The sequence below is a fragment of the Leucopleurus acutus genome, assembly GCF_964270905.1.
Source record: "Leucopleurus acutus genome assembly, chromosome: 2".
Lineage (NCBI taxonomy): Eukaryota > Metazoa > Chordata > Mammalia > Artiodactyla > Delphinidae > Leucopleurus > Leucopleurus acutus.
In genome coordinates, this window is record NC_139143.1 from 52,221,944 (window position 1) to 52,237,322 (window position 15,379).

The 15,379-nt window shown below is 36.7% G+C and overlaps 1 protein-coding gene across 1 annotated transcript in view; it reads right to left on the minus strand.

Moving 5' to 3' along the window:
- The window catches only part of HMCN1 (hemicentin 1), a gene marked incomplete at its 3' end in the record, with an annotated part of 530,768 nt that overhangs the window by 94,080 nt on the left and 421,309 nt on the right, over positions 1-15,379 (minus strand). The window contains exons 79-82 of the mRNA XM_082833486.1: positions 14,861-14,998; positions 14,612-14,746; positions 11,124-11,393; positions 2,750-2,940 (exon numbers count right to left, since the gene is read on the minus strand). Coding sequence (XP_082689612.1) covers positions 2,750-2,940; positions 11,124-11,393; positions 14,612-14,746; positions 14,861-14,998 — 734 coding nt within the window. The remainder of the gene's footprint in view (positions 1-2,749; positions 2,941-11,123; positions 11,394-14,611; positions 14,747-14,860; positions 14,999-15,379) is intronic.

A 15,379-nucleotide genomic window follows, 5' to 3' on the forward strand; every position in this document is an offset into this window, starting at 1 on the left:
GTACAGCATGTTCCCATCGGTTGTCCATTTTACACATAGTATCTGGATAAAGAAGATGTGGTACATATATACAATGGAATATTACTCAGCCATAAAAAGGAATGAAACTGGGCCAGAGATGAGGATTGACCTAATGTTCAGCTTTGAGTCCTATAATCTCTCCTCTGCCTCCAGACCATCTTCCCAACTGGTCTTTTCTGTTTCTATCCTTGCCTCCCTACCGTGTATTCTCATGGAATAGGAGGAGGAGGAAGAGGGGCGGGGGGGAAGGGGGAGGAGGAGCCAATGCAATGTTGCAAAAACATAAGGCAGACCACATTGTTCCCCTGCTCAAAACCTGTAATGGATTCTGATTTTACTCAGAGTAAAATGCAAAATTGTTATGACCTGCAAGACACTACCTGTATCTGGCTTTCATTTTTCTCTGACTTCTCTCTCTTTTCATTCTTTTTCTTCTTTGCTTTCACTGGCTTTCTGTTTCTCAAATACATCAGACATGTTCCTACCTTACATTCTCGCGTTCTTTGCACCCACCTTAATTTCTTTGCCGCTAAAATCTGGGGGAAGAGCATCCCAGTTTTCTCTGCCTGGGATGCTCCTCTTCCAGATATTTGCTTAGCTAACTCACTTCCTTCAAATTTTGCTCAAAATATCTCCTTCCCAAAGGACATTTACTCTGACTATGCTATTTAAAAATGTAACCTGGGGCTTCCCTGGTGGTGCAGTGGTTGAGAGTCTGCCTGCCGATGCAGGGGACACGGGTTCATGCCCCGGTCGGGGCAGATCCCACATGCCGCGGAGCGGCTCAGCCCGTGAGCCATGGCCGCTGAGCCTGCGCAGCTCCGCAACGGGAGAGGCCACAACAGTGAGAGGCCCGCCTACCGCAAAAAAAAAAAAAAAAAGCGTAACCTGTACTCCTCCAACTTCTGATCCCCTATACCCTGCTCTTTTATTTTTCATACCAGTTGTTTTCTTTTGGCAACTGGTATGAAACAATACATTGTTTATTTTTATTTGTTATTGTCTATCTCCCTCCTCTAGAAACAAACTCCACGAGGGCAAGGATCTTTGATTCCTTTGTTCCCTGATGTATTTATTCCCAGTGCCTAAATCAGTGTTGATCACACTGATAAATAAATATTTGTTGAATTAATGACTGAATGCTTCTGACTGCGTTAAGGTCCATATTACAGACTTTTTCTTCTTTTCAAAAAGTTTAAGAATATATATTTTTGCATTGAAGCATCAAAAAACTGATTGGAAATGCAGCATAAAAATTGTAATTACTCATTATAGATATAATCTAAATTTGGTTGGTTGAATACTAATTTTTTTAAAGGCAAACAGGAATAAGTCATATTCCATGTAAAGGTCTCCCCATTCTGACACCACTTAGCTATTCTTAAAATTCCCAGGTTATAACAACTTAAGTTTAAAATCAAGGATTTTATGGAAGTAAAGCTTTTGAAAATCTGGTTTGCACATATTATTCACAAATAGACTTCTCATCATTTGTGTCCTTCATCCAGTTTTTATAAGCTACCTTATTGTTGATATATTTCTTAATGTATCTGAGTCACTGTCTCACTAAAAGTCTAAACTTTTCTTACTTAATGTCTTCAGGTCTAAGAGTGATTAAGGGGCCTAATTCAACATTCTTGAACCTGGGAGTAATCCCTACTGGAGATATTTACCAGCTTAAACAAACAAACAAGCAAACAAATTTATCCTTATTTTATCAATTCTAAAATTCATACTTTTAACTTTTAATATCTCTGAATTTGGGATACAACTTAAAAATTGATGATCTTCTCTAGTTTACTTGACTATATATTTTTGTCTTAGTGGCACATAAAATATTGGTGCATCTTAGAATTGATGGAAACTTAGATTTGAATAAATACACTTTCTACTAGCACATGAGACAGAGTTAACCTATCACTAGAGCTATTTATCTGGTAATTCCAGGAGTCTGGCTAAAGGCTGAAATTATACTGTGAAGTGAATGTGATCAATTTATCATTTTAATTTGTTCAAATTTAATTCTATGAAGACTTTGTAATGAAATTTAGGCACTTTGAAGGGTAATGAAAAGGAATAAGATAGGCACTAAAGCTCTGAAAGTGATTCACATTTTAATCATGTTTAATATTTAGTACCAAGTGTTGATACTCTCAAACCACATGATAATTTTTTAAAAAGTCATGTGGTATGCATAGATACAGATTCCTCTTCAAGTGGGCTCACACTGAAAAACTGAGATGCTTCCCATAGCTACAATTTTGCAGACTGGCGACGTACCACCTAAGAATATTCAAAAACCCCAGCTTGCACTGATCCCTAAGACTAAGAGTTATTTAAAAACCTGAAAAGAGCAAAAAGCCTGCTTTTTGTATTTGCTTAATAATACATCAGACATTCTTACATCTCTACTCTTCTAACCATCCTCATGCATCGTTACAAACATGGAATATAACAGAGGCTTAGAATTTTTCCTGATAAACACAGATATCCACAAAAATAAAATAATTTTAGAAGGAGGCCACTTATGAGTTCTCACAATCTGCTAAATACTATTCTCGGGGACATAAAATGAAATATGTGTAAAATTAATTCTTTGACCTGAATTTATAAGAGTACTTTCTTTCCTTTCATTATTAAAAAATACATTTCCGAGCTAAGTCACTAAATGTAAAAAGGTGAATTAATAATCTGGCTTAATGTATCTATTCGTGTCTATTAAACTTACCACAACATTTTCCAGAATGAGCTCCCCATAGGGTTCGACAGTGTGTTTTCCTAACAAGTTAGCCAAAAGAACATTGTCTTTTTTCCAGTTAATCGCTGGTGTGGGGATTCCATCAGCCACGCATGGAAGAACGGCTTGTGAATTCTCATTGACGGTGTAATGTACTTCTGTACTTTGAATTCTAGGTGGTACTATGAAGAGTTTAAAAATGATAGGTATTCAGGATGTTGAATTCAATAATATCTTTATTCACACTGAAAATTAACACATAATAGACTTTCTTGAGGGTAACTTGCTAGAAATACTAACAAAATTTATCAAGCCGTTTACTTGTTTCTTACTATGAAAGCAATCCATATTTTTGATGCTAGCAAGAATTCTAATGCATCTGTACTTGTTGAATATGAATTTCTGAAAAAATGACAGAACTGGTGAGAAATATTTAGATTTTATTTGACTTCCTGACATTTCTTTACTTGAGTTTCTTTTGCTTATTGCAGTAAGGTAAAATAAACAAGAACAACTAAAACCAAAAATGCTTCTATAGTTGTATAATTGCTAGATTTATATCACAGAGATATTGTGAGGATAGACTAATAAAAGTCCCTAGTTAAAAACACTGTAAAATACTCACCCCATATTAAATATCACAAAGTGCTAAAGAAAAAACTACTTATTGCAATATTTCACATGTGTTACAACAAATGCAAGTAAAACCAGAAAAGACACTTAATTCAGTTTTTATACTGTCACAGAGAAATTTTTACAGTGATTTCATAATTCTGTGCAAATACTGCCTTTGCCTCAAATTTTTTTGAAATAGAATTTAGGCAATATAGAAAGGACAATTGACTATTTCAGGGTACTAACAAATACTTTAGTGAACTTGGAACTAAGATATTCACTTCTAAAAGAAAGGCGTAAAAAATATTAAGAATACTTGGCTCAAAAAGTAAAAATAGAGATTGGTTCAAGACGGCAAAGTAGAAGGACGTGTGCTCACTCCCTCTTGCAAGAGCACTGGAATCACAACTAATTGCTGAACAATCACTGACAGGAAGACATGGGAACTCACCAAAAAAGATACCCCACATGCAAAGACAAAGGAGAAGCTGAAATGAGACGGCAGGCAGGGCGCTATCACAATAAAATCAAATTCCATAACCGCTGGGTGGGTGACTCACAAACTGGAGAACAACTATACCACAGAAGTCCACCTACTGGAGTGAAGGTTCTGAGTCCCATGTCAGGCTTACCAACCTGGGGGTCCGGCAACAGGAGGAGGAATTCCTAGAGAATCAGACTGTGAAGGCTAGTGAGATTTGATTGCAGGACTTTGACAGGACTGGGGGAAACAGAGACTCCACTCTTGGAGGGCACACACAAAGTAGTGTGCGCATCGGGACCCAGGGGAAGGAGCAGTGGCCCCATAGGAGACTGAACCAGACCTACCTGCTAGTGGTGGAGGGTCTCCTATAGAGGTGGGGGGCAGCTGTGGCTCACCAAGGGACAAGGACACTGGCAGCAGAAGTTGTGGGAAGTATTCCTTGGCGTGAGCCCTCCCAGACTCTGCCATAAGCCCCACCAAAGAGCCCAGATAGCCTTCAGTGTTGGGTCATCTCAGACCAAACAACCAACAGGGAGGGAACCCAGCCCCACCCATCAGCAGACAAGCAGATTAAAGATTTATTGAGCTCTGCCCACCAGAGCAACTGCCAGCTCTACCCACCACCATTCCCTCCCATCAGGAAGCTTGCATAAGCCTCTTAGATAGCCTCATCCACAAGAGGGCAGACAGCAGAAGCAAGAAGAATTACAATCCTGCAGCCTGTGGGACAAAAACCACATTCACAGAAAGACAGATGAAAAGGCAGAGGGCTATGTACCAGATGAAGGAACAAGATAAAACTGCAGAAAAACAACTAACTGAAATGGAGACAGGCAATCTTCCAGAAAAAGAATTCAGAATAATGATAGTGAAGATGATCCAGGACCTTGGAAAAAGAATGGAGGCAAAGATCGAGAAGATGAAAGAAATGTTTAACAAAGACCTAGAAGAATTAAAGAACAAACAAACAGAGATGAACAATACAATAACTGAAATGAAAACTATACTAGAAGGAATCAATAGCAGAATAACTGAGGCAGAAGAACAGATAAGTGACCTGGAAGACAGAATGCTGGAATTCACTGCTGCTGAACATAGTAAAGAAAAAAGAATGAAAACAACTGGAGACAGCCTAAGAGACCGCTGGGACAACATTAAATGCAACAACATTCGCATTATAGGGGTCCCAAAAGGAGAAGAGAAAGAGAAAGGACCCGAGAAAATATTTCAAGAGATTATAGTTGAAAATTTCCCCAACATGGGAAAGGAAATAGCCACCCAAGTCCAGGAAGCGCAGAGAGTGCCACACAGGATAAACCCAAGGAGAAATACGCTGAGACATGTAGTAATCAAATTGGCAAAAATTAAAGACAAAGAAAAATTACTGAAAGCAGCAAGGGAAAAACGACAAATAACATACAAGGGAACTCCCATAAAGTTAACAGCTGATTTCTCAGCAGAGACTCTACAAGCCAGAAGGGGCTGGCATGATATAAAGTGATGAAAGGGAAGAGCCAGAACCAAGATTACTCTACCCGGCAAGGATCTCATTTAGATTCGATGGAGAAATCAAAAGCTTTACAGACAAGCAAGAACTAAGAGAATTCAGCACCACCAAACCAGCTCTACAACAAATGCTAAAGGAACCTCTCTAAGTGGGAAACACAAGAGAAGAAAAGGATCTACAAACACAAACCCAAAACAATTAAAAAAATGGCAATAGGAACATACATATCAATAATTTCCTTAAAAGTGAATGGATTAAGTGCTCCAACCAAAAGACACAGGCTTGCTGAATGGATACAAAAACAAGACCCATACATATGCTGTCTACAAGAGATGCACTTCAGACCTAGGGACACATACAGACTGAAAGTGAGGGGATGGAAAAAGATATTCCATGCAAATGGAAATCAAAAGAAAGCTGGAGTAGCAATTCTCATATCAGATAAAATAGACTTTAAAATAAAGAATGTTACAAGAGACAAGGAAGGACACTACGTAATGATCAAGGGATCAATCCAAGAAGATATAACAATTATAAATATATATGCACCCAACATAGGAGCACCTCAATACATAAGGCAAATGCAAACAGCTCTAAAAAAGGATATCAACAGTAACACAATAACAGTGGGGGACTTTTTACATTTTTTACACTTTTTTACACTTTTTACATTTACACCAATGGACAGATCATCTGAACAGATAATTAATAAGGAAACAGAAGCTTTAAATGACACAATAGACCAGATAGATTTAATTGATATTCATAGGACTTTCCATCCAAAAACAGTAGATTACACTTTCTTCTCAAGTGCGCATAGAATATTCTCCAGGATAGATCACATCTTGGGTCACAAATAAAGCCTCAGTAAATTTAAGAAAACTGAAATCATATCAAGCATCTCTTCTGACCACAACACTATGAGATTTGAAATCAATTACAGGGAAAAAAAATATAAAAAACAGAAACACATGGAGGCTAAACAATACGTTACTAAATAACCAAGAGATCACTGAAGAAATCAAAGAGGAAATCAAAAAATGCCTACAGACAAATGACAGTGAAAACATGACGATCCAAAACCTATGAGATGCAGCAAAAGCAGTTCTAAGAGGGAAGTTTATAGCTATACAAGCCTACCTCAAGAAACATCTCAAATAAACAATGTAACCTTACACCTAAAGGACCTAGAGAAAGAAGAACAAACAAAACCCAAAGTTAGCAGAAGGAAAGAAATCATAAAGATCAGAACAGAAATAAATGAAATAGAAGCAAAGAAAACAACAGCAAAGATCAATAAAACTAAAAGCTGTTTCTTTGAGAAGATAAACAAAATTGATAAACCATTACCCAGACTCATCAAGAAAAAGAGGGAGACGAGTCAAATCAATAAAATTAGAAATGAAAAAGGAGAAGTTACAACAGACACCACAGAAATACAAAGCATACTAAGAGACTACTACAAGCAACTCTATGCCAATAAAATGGACAACCTGGAAGAAATGGACAAATTCTTAGAAAGGTATAATGTCCAAGACTGAATCAGGAAGAAATAGAAAATATGAACAGACCAACCACAAGTAATGAAATTGAAACTGTGATTAAAATTCTTCCAAGAAACAGAAGTCCAGGATCAGATGGCTTCACAGGTGAATTCTATCAAACATTTAGAGAAGAGCTAACACCCATCCTCCTCAAACTCTTCCAAAAAATTGCAGAGGAAGGAACACTCCCAAACTCATTCTGTGAGGCCACCATCACCCTGATACCAAAACCAAACAAAGACACTACAAAATAGAAAATTACAGACCAATATCACTGATGAATATAAATGCAAAAATCCTCAACAAAATACTAGCAAACAGAATCCAACAACATATTAAAAGGATCATACACCATGATTAAGTGAGATTATCCGAGAGATGCAGTGATTCTTCAATATATGCTAATCAATCAATGTGATACACCATATTAACAAACTGAAGAATAAAAACCATATGATCATCTCAATAGATGCAGAAAAAGCTTTTGACAAAATTCAACACCGATTTATGATAAAAACTCTCCAGAAAGTGGGCATAGAGGGAACCTACTTCAACATAATAAAGGCCATATACAACAAACCCAGAGCAAACATCATTCTCAATGGTGAAAAACTGAAAGCATTGCATCTAAGATCAGGAATAAGACAAGGATGTCCACTCTCACCACTATTATTCAATATAGTTTTGGATAGCTATGGCAATCAGAGAAGAAAAAGAAATAAAAGGAATACAAACTGTAAAAGAAGAAGCAAAATTGTCACTGTTTGCAGATGACATTATACTATACATAGAGAATCCTAAAGGTGCCACCAGAAAACTACTAGAGCTCATCAATGAATTTGGTAAAGTTGCACGATACAAAATTAATGCACAGAAATCTCTTGCATTCTTATACACTAATGATGAAAAATCCGAAAGAGATATTAAGGTAACACTCCTATTTACCACTGCAACCAAAAGAATAAAATACCTAGGAAGAAACCTACCTAGGGAGACAAAAGACCTGCATGCAGAAAACTATAAGACACTGATGAAACAAATTAAAGATGATACCAACAGATGGAGAGATATACCATGTTCTTGGATTGGAAGAATCAATATTGTGAAAATGAATGTATTACGAAAAGCAAACTACAGATTGAATGCAATCCCTATCAAATTACCAATGGCATTTTTTCCAGAAGTAGAACAAAAAAATCTTTAAATTTGTATGGAGACACAAAAGACTGCAAATAGCCAAAGCAGATTTGAGGGAAAAAAACGGAGCTGGAGGAATCAGACTCCCTGACTTCAGACTATACTACAAAGCTACAGTAATCTAGACAGTATGGTACTGGCACAAAAACAGAAATATAGATCAATGGAACAGGATAGAAAGCCCAGAAATAAACCCACGCACCTATGGTCAACTAACCTATCACAAAGGAGGCAAGGATACACAATGGAGAAGACACAGTCCCTTCAATAAGTGGTGCTGGGAAAACTGGACAGCTAATATAAAAGAATGAAATTAGAACACTCCCTAACACCATACACAAAAATAAACTCAAAATGGATTCGAGACCTAAATGTAACACCGGACACTATAAAACTCTTTGAGGAAAACATAAGAAGAACACTCTTTGACATAAATCACAGCAAGATATTTTTTGATCCAACTCCTAGAGTAATGGAAATAAAAACAAAAATAAACAAATGGGACCCAATGAAACTTCAAAGCTTTTGCACAGCAAAGGAAACCATAAACAAGATGAAACGACAACCCTCAGTAGGGGACAAAAATATTTGTAAATGAATCATCGGACAAAGGATTAATCTCCAAAATATATAAACAGCTCATGCAGCTCAATATTAAAAATACAAACAACCCAAAACAAAAATGGGCAGAAGACCTAAAAAGATATTTCTCCAAAGAAGACATACAGATGGCCAAGAAGCACATGAAAAGCTGCTCAACATCACTAATTATTAGAGAAATGCAAATCAAAACTACAGTGAGGCACCCCCTCACACAAGTTAGAATGGGCATCATCAAAAAATCTACAAACAACGAATGATGGAGAGGGTGTGGAGAAAAGGGAACCCTCTTGAACTCTTGGTGGGAATGTAAATTCATACAGCCACTATGGAGAACAGTATGGAGGTTCCTTAAAGAACTAAAAGTAGAATTACCGCATGACCCAGCAATCCCACTACTGGTCATATACCCAGAGAACACCATAATTCAAAAAGACACATGCACCCCAATGTTCACTGCAGCACTATTTACAATACCCAGGTCATAGAAGCAACCTAAATGCCCATCGACAGACGAATGGATAAACAAGATGTGGTATATATATACAATGGGATATTACTCAGCCATAAAAAGGAACAAAATTGGGTCATTTGTAGAGACGTGGAGGGATCTAGAGACTGTCATACAGAGTGAAGTAAGTCAGAAAGAGAAAAACAAATATCGTATATTAACGCATATATGTGGAACCTAGAAAATGGAACAGATGAACCAGTTTGCAGAGCAGAAATTGAGACACAGAAGTAGAGAAAAAAATCGTATGGACATCAAGGGAGGAAACCTGTGGGGTGGTGGTGGTGGTGGTGTGATGAATTGGGCGATTGGGATTGACATGTATACACTGATGTGTATAAAATGGATGACTAATAAGAAAAAAACAAAAAAGTAAAAATACACTTCCCACAAAATAATAAATTTTGGAATTATTCAAATACATTGCTGAGAAATGGATCAATCTTAATGACATTTTTTAGAACAATCGGTTTCAGCAAAAATTATTTTTTTATCATGAGTAAATATACAAAGATTATGTGAATGATTATATGCATAAACAGTAGATAATACGGAAAATCAAAAATCTATTTTGCTGAATGGTATGTCACAAATATTCATTTTTCATTAATGTATGCTATATTTTTATTATCTCCTTTATCCTGGTTTCCTTGGAGTTTATACTTCAACTCTTCTAATGGTTACAAAGTTGCAGCATTAGTACATTTACTTAAATTCATTCTTTTTCAAAATGAAAATTTTAAGGCTGTGACTTTATATTTGATTATAGTTTGGCCACACACCATACATTTTGATATGTGGTGTCCTTATTTTTATTATTTTCTAAATAATCTGAAAATAAAACCATATTCTTTGACCTACTTGTTGACTAGAATGGTCTTTTTTAATATGGCTGGGGTTGGGGTTTTGGCATTAAAAGTTCATTACACATTTCTAGCTTTATTGCATTGTGGGCAGGAATTGTGGCCTATACTTTTAAATTATTATTAACAATTTCTTTGTTGTTTAGTATATGGTCAATTTTGGTAAATTTTCTACGAACACTTGAAAGAAGGAATATTATTTACTTGAAACTAAAGGACTAATGTGTATTAATTAGTTCAATTATATTAACTGAGAGCAGGTATAAAACTGTAGAAAATTCAAATACACCTGAAAGATAAAAAACAGCTTTCACACATTTTTTAAAAAGGGAAAAAGTAGAAACTCATCATTAAAACAAGAGTTACCTCTGAAAATAGTAGTTGGAAATAGTTTAATTTACTTATTGTTTCTTACCACTGATATTAATAGGTATTCTACCTTTAGTCTTAAAAGTATACAATTAAAAAAATAACAAAATAACAACTAAAATATTTCAATGCTGATCTTTAGGTATTTTGTTAGTTGTCTGAATGCAAAGGAAAAAATGGTATTTTTTCTATTATTCAAATATACCTGTAAATATTTTGCTACATACTTTAAAATAATGAATCAAATAGATCTCCGATTCTCATTAGACTCACATTACATTTATAATGTAGGTCCCATGGTGATTAGTTTTGAGCCAAGATGACTTGCAACTTGAAAAGTAAAGCATAAGAATAACGAAACAAATGGACTCCTCATAAGCCCAATTAAAGATCCCAATAACCACATTATGAGGGGACTGGCAACACATTAATTATCCTGGCTCTATTAATAAAATCTCTCTTTGTCACACACATATGTGCACACACGAATAAACATAGCCTACCAAAAACATATTTGAAGGGCAAGTGTACCTACATACCACATGAACACACACACTCCACTCTTCATTACTGTTTTACATTGCTTTGATTTTCATCGTATTTTTTTTCCTGGTGTTTTTTTTCTTTGCCATGGTCATGTAGCACACTAAAAATGATTTATGCTAAACGACCTACCATGGACAGTGAGCTTGGTGCTCGTGCTGCTTGATCCTGCCACATTAGCTGCTGTGCACGTGTACTGGCCAGCATCACCAGGCTGAGCAAATGCTATTTGCAGAGCTCCAGAGCTGAGGATGTGCTGGCGGATTGATTCCATAATTAGATGCCCATCTTTATGCCACGTAATGTCAGGTGGTGGGAGGCCATCTGCCTCACAGGGTAGCATGATGGGCTTATCCACAGCAATGATATATTCCTTAGGATGGGGGCTAATGACTGGAGGAACTAAAAGATACAAGGTTTGAATGTTACCTTAAAAGCAGGAATGTACCATTTACACACTACAGTATTACTCTAGCAAAGTGAAGTCACATTGACAAGAAACAAAGCCCTGACTTTACCATATCATCACCAAAGGATTGCTATAGCTTGTTTGCGTTGGAAAAGAAAATTCATTGAACCCATTGTAGAAAATTATTCTCTATCTAGTTAACAAATATAAATGATAATCAATTTTAAATAAGGATATAAACATGTACTCATGAGGGATTTCATGTCCAGAAAACTTAGACTGTGTTGACAGAGGTATTTTCTTTAACATACATGTATTGTGATTCATCAGCTACTTAAAACTTCCAAAATAGACCCCTTCAAAGGTCTGGAAATTGTTCACCTGCTCAAAGATCCTTTTATTCATGCGTTTCCTACAGTGCTTATGATCTCATATACAGTGGCCATATTTAACAAGGTATTTTGTTAATGAATAAAGGAATAAAGAAGTAGAATATGGAAAAGAATTACAATTAACCCTTGAACAACGCAGGGGTTAGGGATGACGACCCTGTGTGCTACCGAAAATCTGAATATAACTTATAGTTGGCCCTCTGTATCCTTGTCTCCTCTGTATCTGTGGTTTTTGCATCTGCAGATTCAACCAACCTTGGATTGTACAGTAATGTAGTATTTACTACTGAAAAAAAATCCATGTATAAGTGGACCTGCACGGTTCAAACCGTGTTGGTCAAGGGTTGATGGTATAGAGATAGAACTCTTTGCACTTCTTCAGAAAATGGTGGAAGGGCTTATGATTAGAATTTCTCTTCCTAGTGTCTACAACAGATTCCTAGTGTTTACAATAGATTACACTAAGGATATTCTACTGAGCTTTTCTTACCCTTTCCTGCCTTGGGGCTATTGCACATGCTGCCCTCTCTTCCTTGGACACTCTGCTACTTTTACATGGCTCATCCTAGCTCATCATTCAGGTCTCAGCTCCAGTGGTAGCCACCTCAGCTCCAAGAGTATCCCCCCCGACACCAAGCAGTTGTTTAAGCTTACTTTAACCACCAGTGTAAAGTGGTCCCCACATTTTCCCATTTTGGAATATTGAAATGCTGTTAATTGTTCAAAGTGTTTCTTTTTCTTTTTTGAAAAAAAGTGTTTCTTTTTTTCATATCAATAGTTTTAATCAATTAGTGAAGGGAAAAACCCTCACTAATTCTTTTCTATGACCCTCAGTGTTGCCAAAACCAATGAATATTTCTTGGTCATCATCCTAACTGACCTTTCGCTTGCATTAAAAAAGCTGTCTACTCCCTTCTTGAAACACTGTCCTCTCCTAGCCTCCATCTAGTTTTCCTGTGTCATCTCTTCCCTCTCCTTTGTATTCTTTTCCAGTGTTCTCTCTTTTCTCAGACCTCTTAACAATGCAGAGTCCTGGGGCTTTGTCCTTAAGATATTTTCGGTCCAAATTCTCATCCAGTCTTATAGACTGAAATACCCTGATTACTTCCAAATTTATATCTTAGACTATACTTCTCCCTTGAGTTCTGAATTCATAAATATTCAACACTTTTTGACATCTCTGCTAGGATTTCTAATAATTTCCCACATCTAACATGATTAAACAGAAGTCACGCTTTCCTTCCTCCCAAACCAGTTCCTCCCCTTGCATCCCTCACAGCACTATCTCCCATCTCTAGCTCAGGCCCAAAGCCCAGGAAACATCGTTAACTCTTCTCTTTTCCTAACCTCCCAATCTGATTAATCAGCAATCCTGGCAATTACATCTCCAAAGAGTTCTTGAATCCACCACTTCTTGTTCATTTTCCCCTGCAACTCACACACACACTCGCACTCCCAGCCAGACCGTATCACATGATGCCTAGAGCACTTTACTAGTTCTTCCAGCTCTAGTCTTGTGCTTTCTCGAAATCATTATCTACATACCAGCAAAAGAGGTCTTCCTAAAACCAAACAAGAGTCTTGGTTAAATCATTAAAAGGCTTCAACATTGCACACAGAAGGAAATCTTACCCCTCCTCTGGTCCTTTGGGCACTCTGTGCACTGGTCCCACTTTCTCTTCTGACCTCCTTCACATTTTGCCAGCCTTCCCAGGTTCATTACTGTCAGCCACACGGGCACGCTCCTTTTCTTACCCTTTCCTGCCTTGGGGCCATTGCACATGCTGCCCGCTCTTCCTTGGACACTCTGCTACCTTTACATGGCTCATCCTAGCTCATCATTCAGGTCTCAGCTCCAATGGTAACCCCCCTCAGCTCCAATGGTACCCCCATCAGTAGGTTAAAGCCTACTTTAACCACTAGTGTAAAGTGGTCCCCACATTTTCCCACTATTCTCCATCTCAGCCTTTTGTTTTCCCTCTGCATAGCATATGTCAGAATTTATCATAATTTCATTTATTTGGTAGTTTCATTTTTTTCCTTCTCCACACTATAAGGAAAGGATCATATCTATAATGGTCAATGTATTTCTACTTATTATCCCAATAAACACTTGTTAAAGAAGTGTTGAAAAATACAAATAAATTAGATTTACAATCTGCAGGTAAGTGAGCTTTACTACAGTTATTAATTCACCACAAGAAAATCACACTACAAGGAAATTCACATCAGCCATGCAAACTGAGCAGCTCGGAACCCATCTCTAGGTCACGTCTTGATCCACAAAAACAATGCATGTAAGATATGACTATTACATCAAGAAAATATACGTTAAATGTGAAAAAAACCCCACTGTCTTCAGAGTATTTTTTTCCATCAAGCTGGTTTAATTGCAATTATGATTTATTTTTTTGTTTCATGACTCTTATTGGTGATTCTTTAAAATTTTAAAAATTTACGATGTTTTTTAAGTGGATATTACAATCCAGTATTTTGTAATGTATACAAAGTAGTACTATAGAGAGAATAGTTTTAAAAATCACCTTAAATATGTGCTACAATGAAAGTACCAAATAGAGGTTCACAGAAATTCAAAATATCATGAGATGCCTCAGTTTTCTTATACAAATAATGCCCCAAAACACCCAAGCACTAAATTTTTTCCTTCATGAGGTTAATAGAAAAACATATAGGATAATATAAACTAAGAATGTTAATTAAGAACTATGGTGGCATCATTACTTTAGATATATGAATTTTGAAATACACTATTATAAGCATCTTTGCAATGAAGACATAGAGATTTATTATTTAGGTACCTTGGACATTTAACTTGATTTTGCCCAAGGCTGTACCAGCTGGATTCTGAGCCACACACATGTAAGTACCAGCATCCTCTCTGACAGCTCTGGAGATCTGCAAGCCACCACGAGGAAGAACTACATGGCTTCTACCTACATCATAGTTACAAAAGCAGAGTGAGAAGAATTTTTATTTTCATTAAAAAGTCATACCGACTTCTGAATTATAAAACTGAATTGCCATTATTTTCTTGATTGAAACGGTACCTGAAGTGATGACATTGATACCTTCCTTTTGCCAAGTGATGAAAGGACTGGGAGTCCCTGTTGCTTCACATGGTAATAAAATGGGATTGTTTAGAATGACGGCTAGTTCACTTGGCTGAGGCCGAATGACTGGAGGCTCTGTAAGAACCAATCAGCAGAAATAAGCAAAGGCTCTAGTTAGTAGCATAAATGTCTGTAGTAGCCATGAGGTTAAACATGACTGAATTCAAAATTCCAAAATATTAGTGATTTCATTGTCCCAGGGAAAAGCAAATAGAGGTCATATCACATTTTTTGAGTCTTGCTACTATAGCCAGTTTCCATTAGAAGAACTCCATAGAAAAGACTAAAGTCAGAAACAGATCATAAAAATTCAAGAAGACAAATAATTTAGGGGTTGTTTTGTGTGGTTTGTCATCTGTATGTTTTCTTTAGTCTATTGAAGAACATCTATCAGGCTTTCATATCCCCAAAATATTACTGTGGTTTATGACTCTAGATGGTACCACCTTGTCAAGA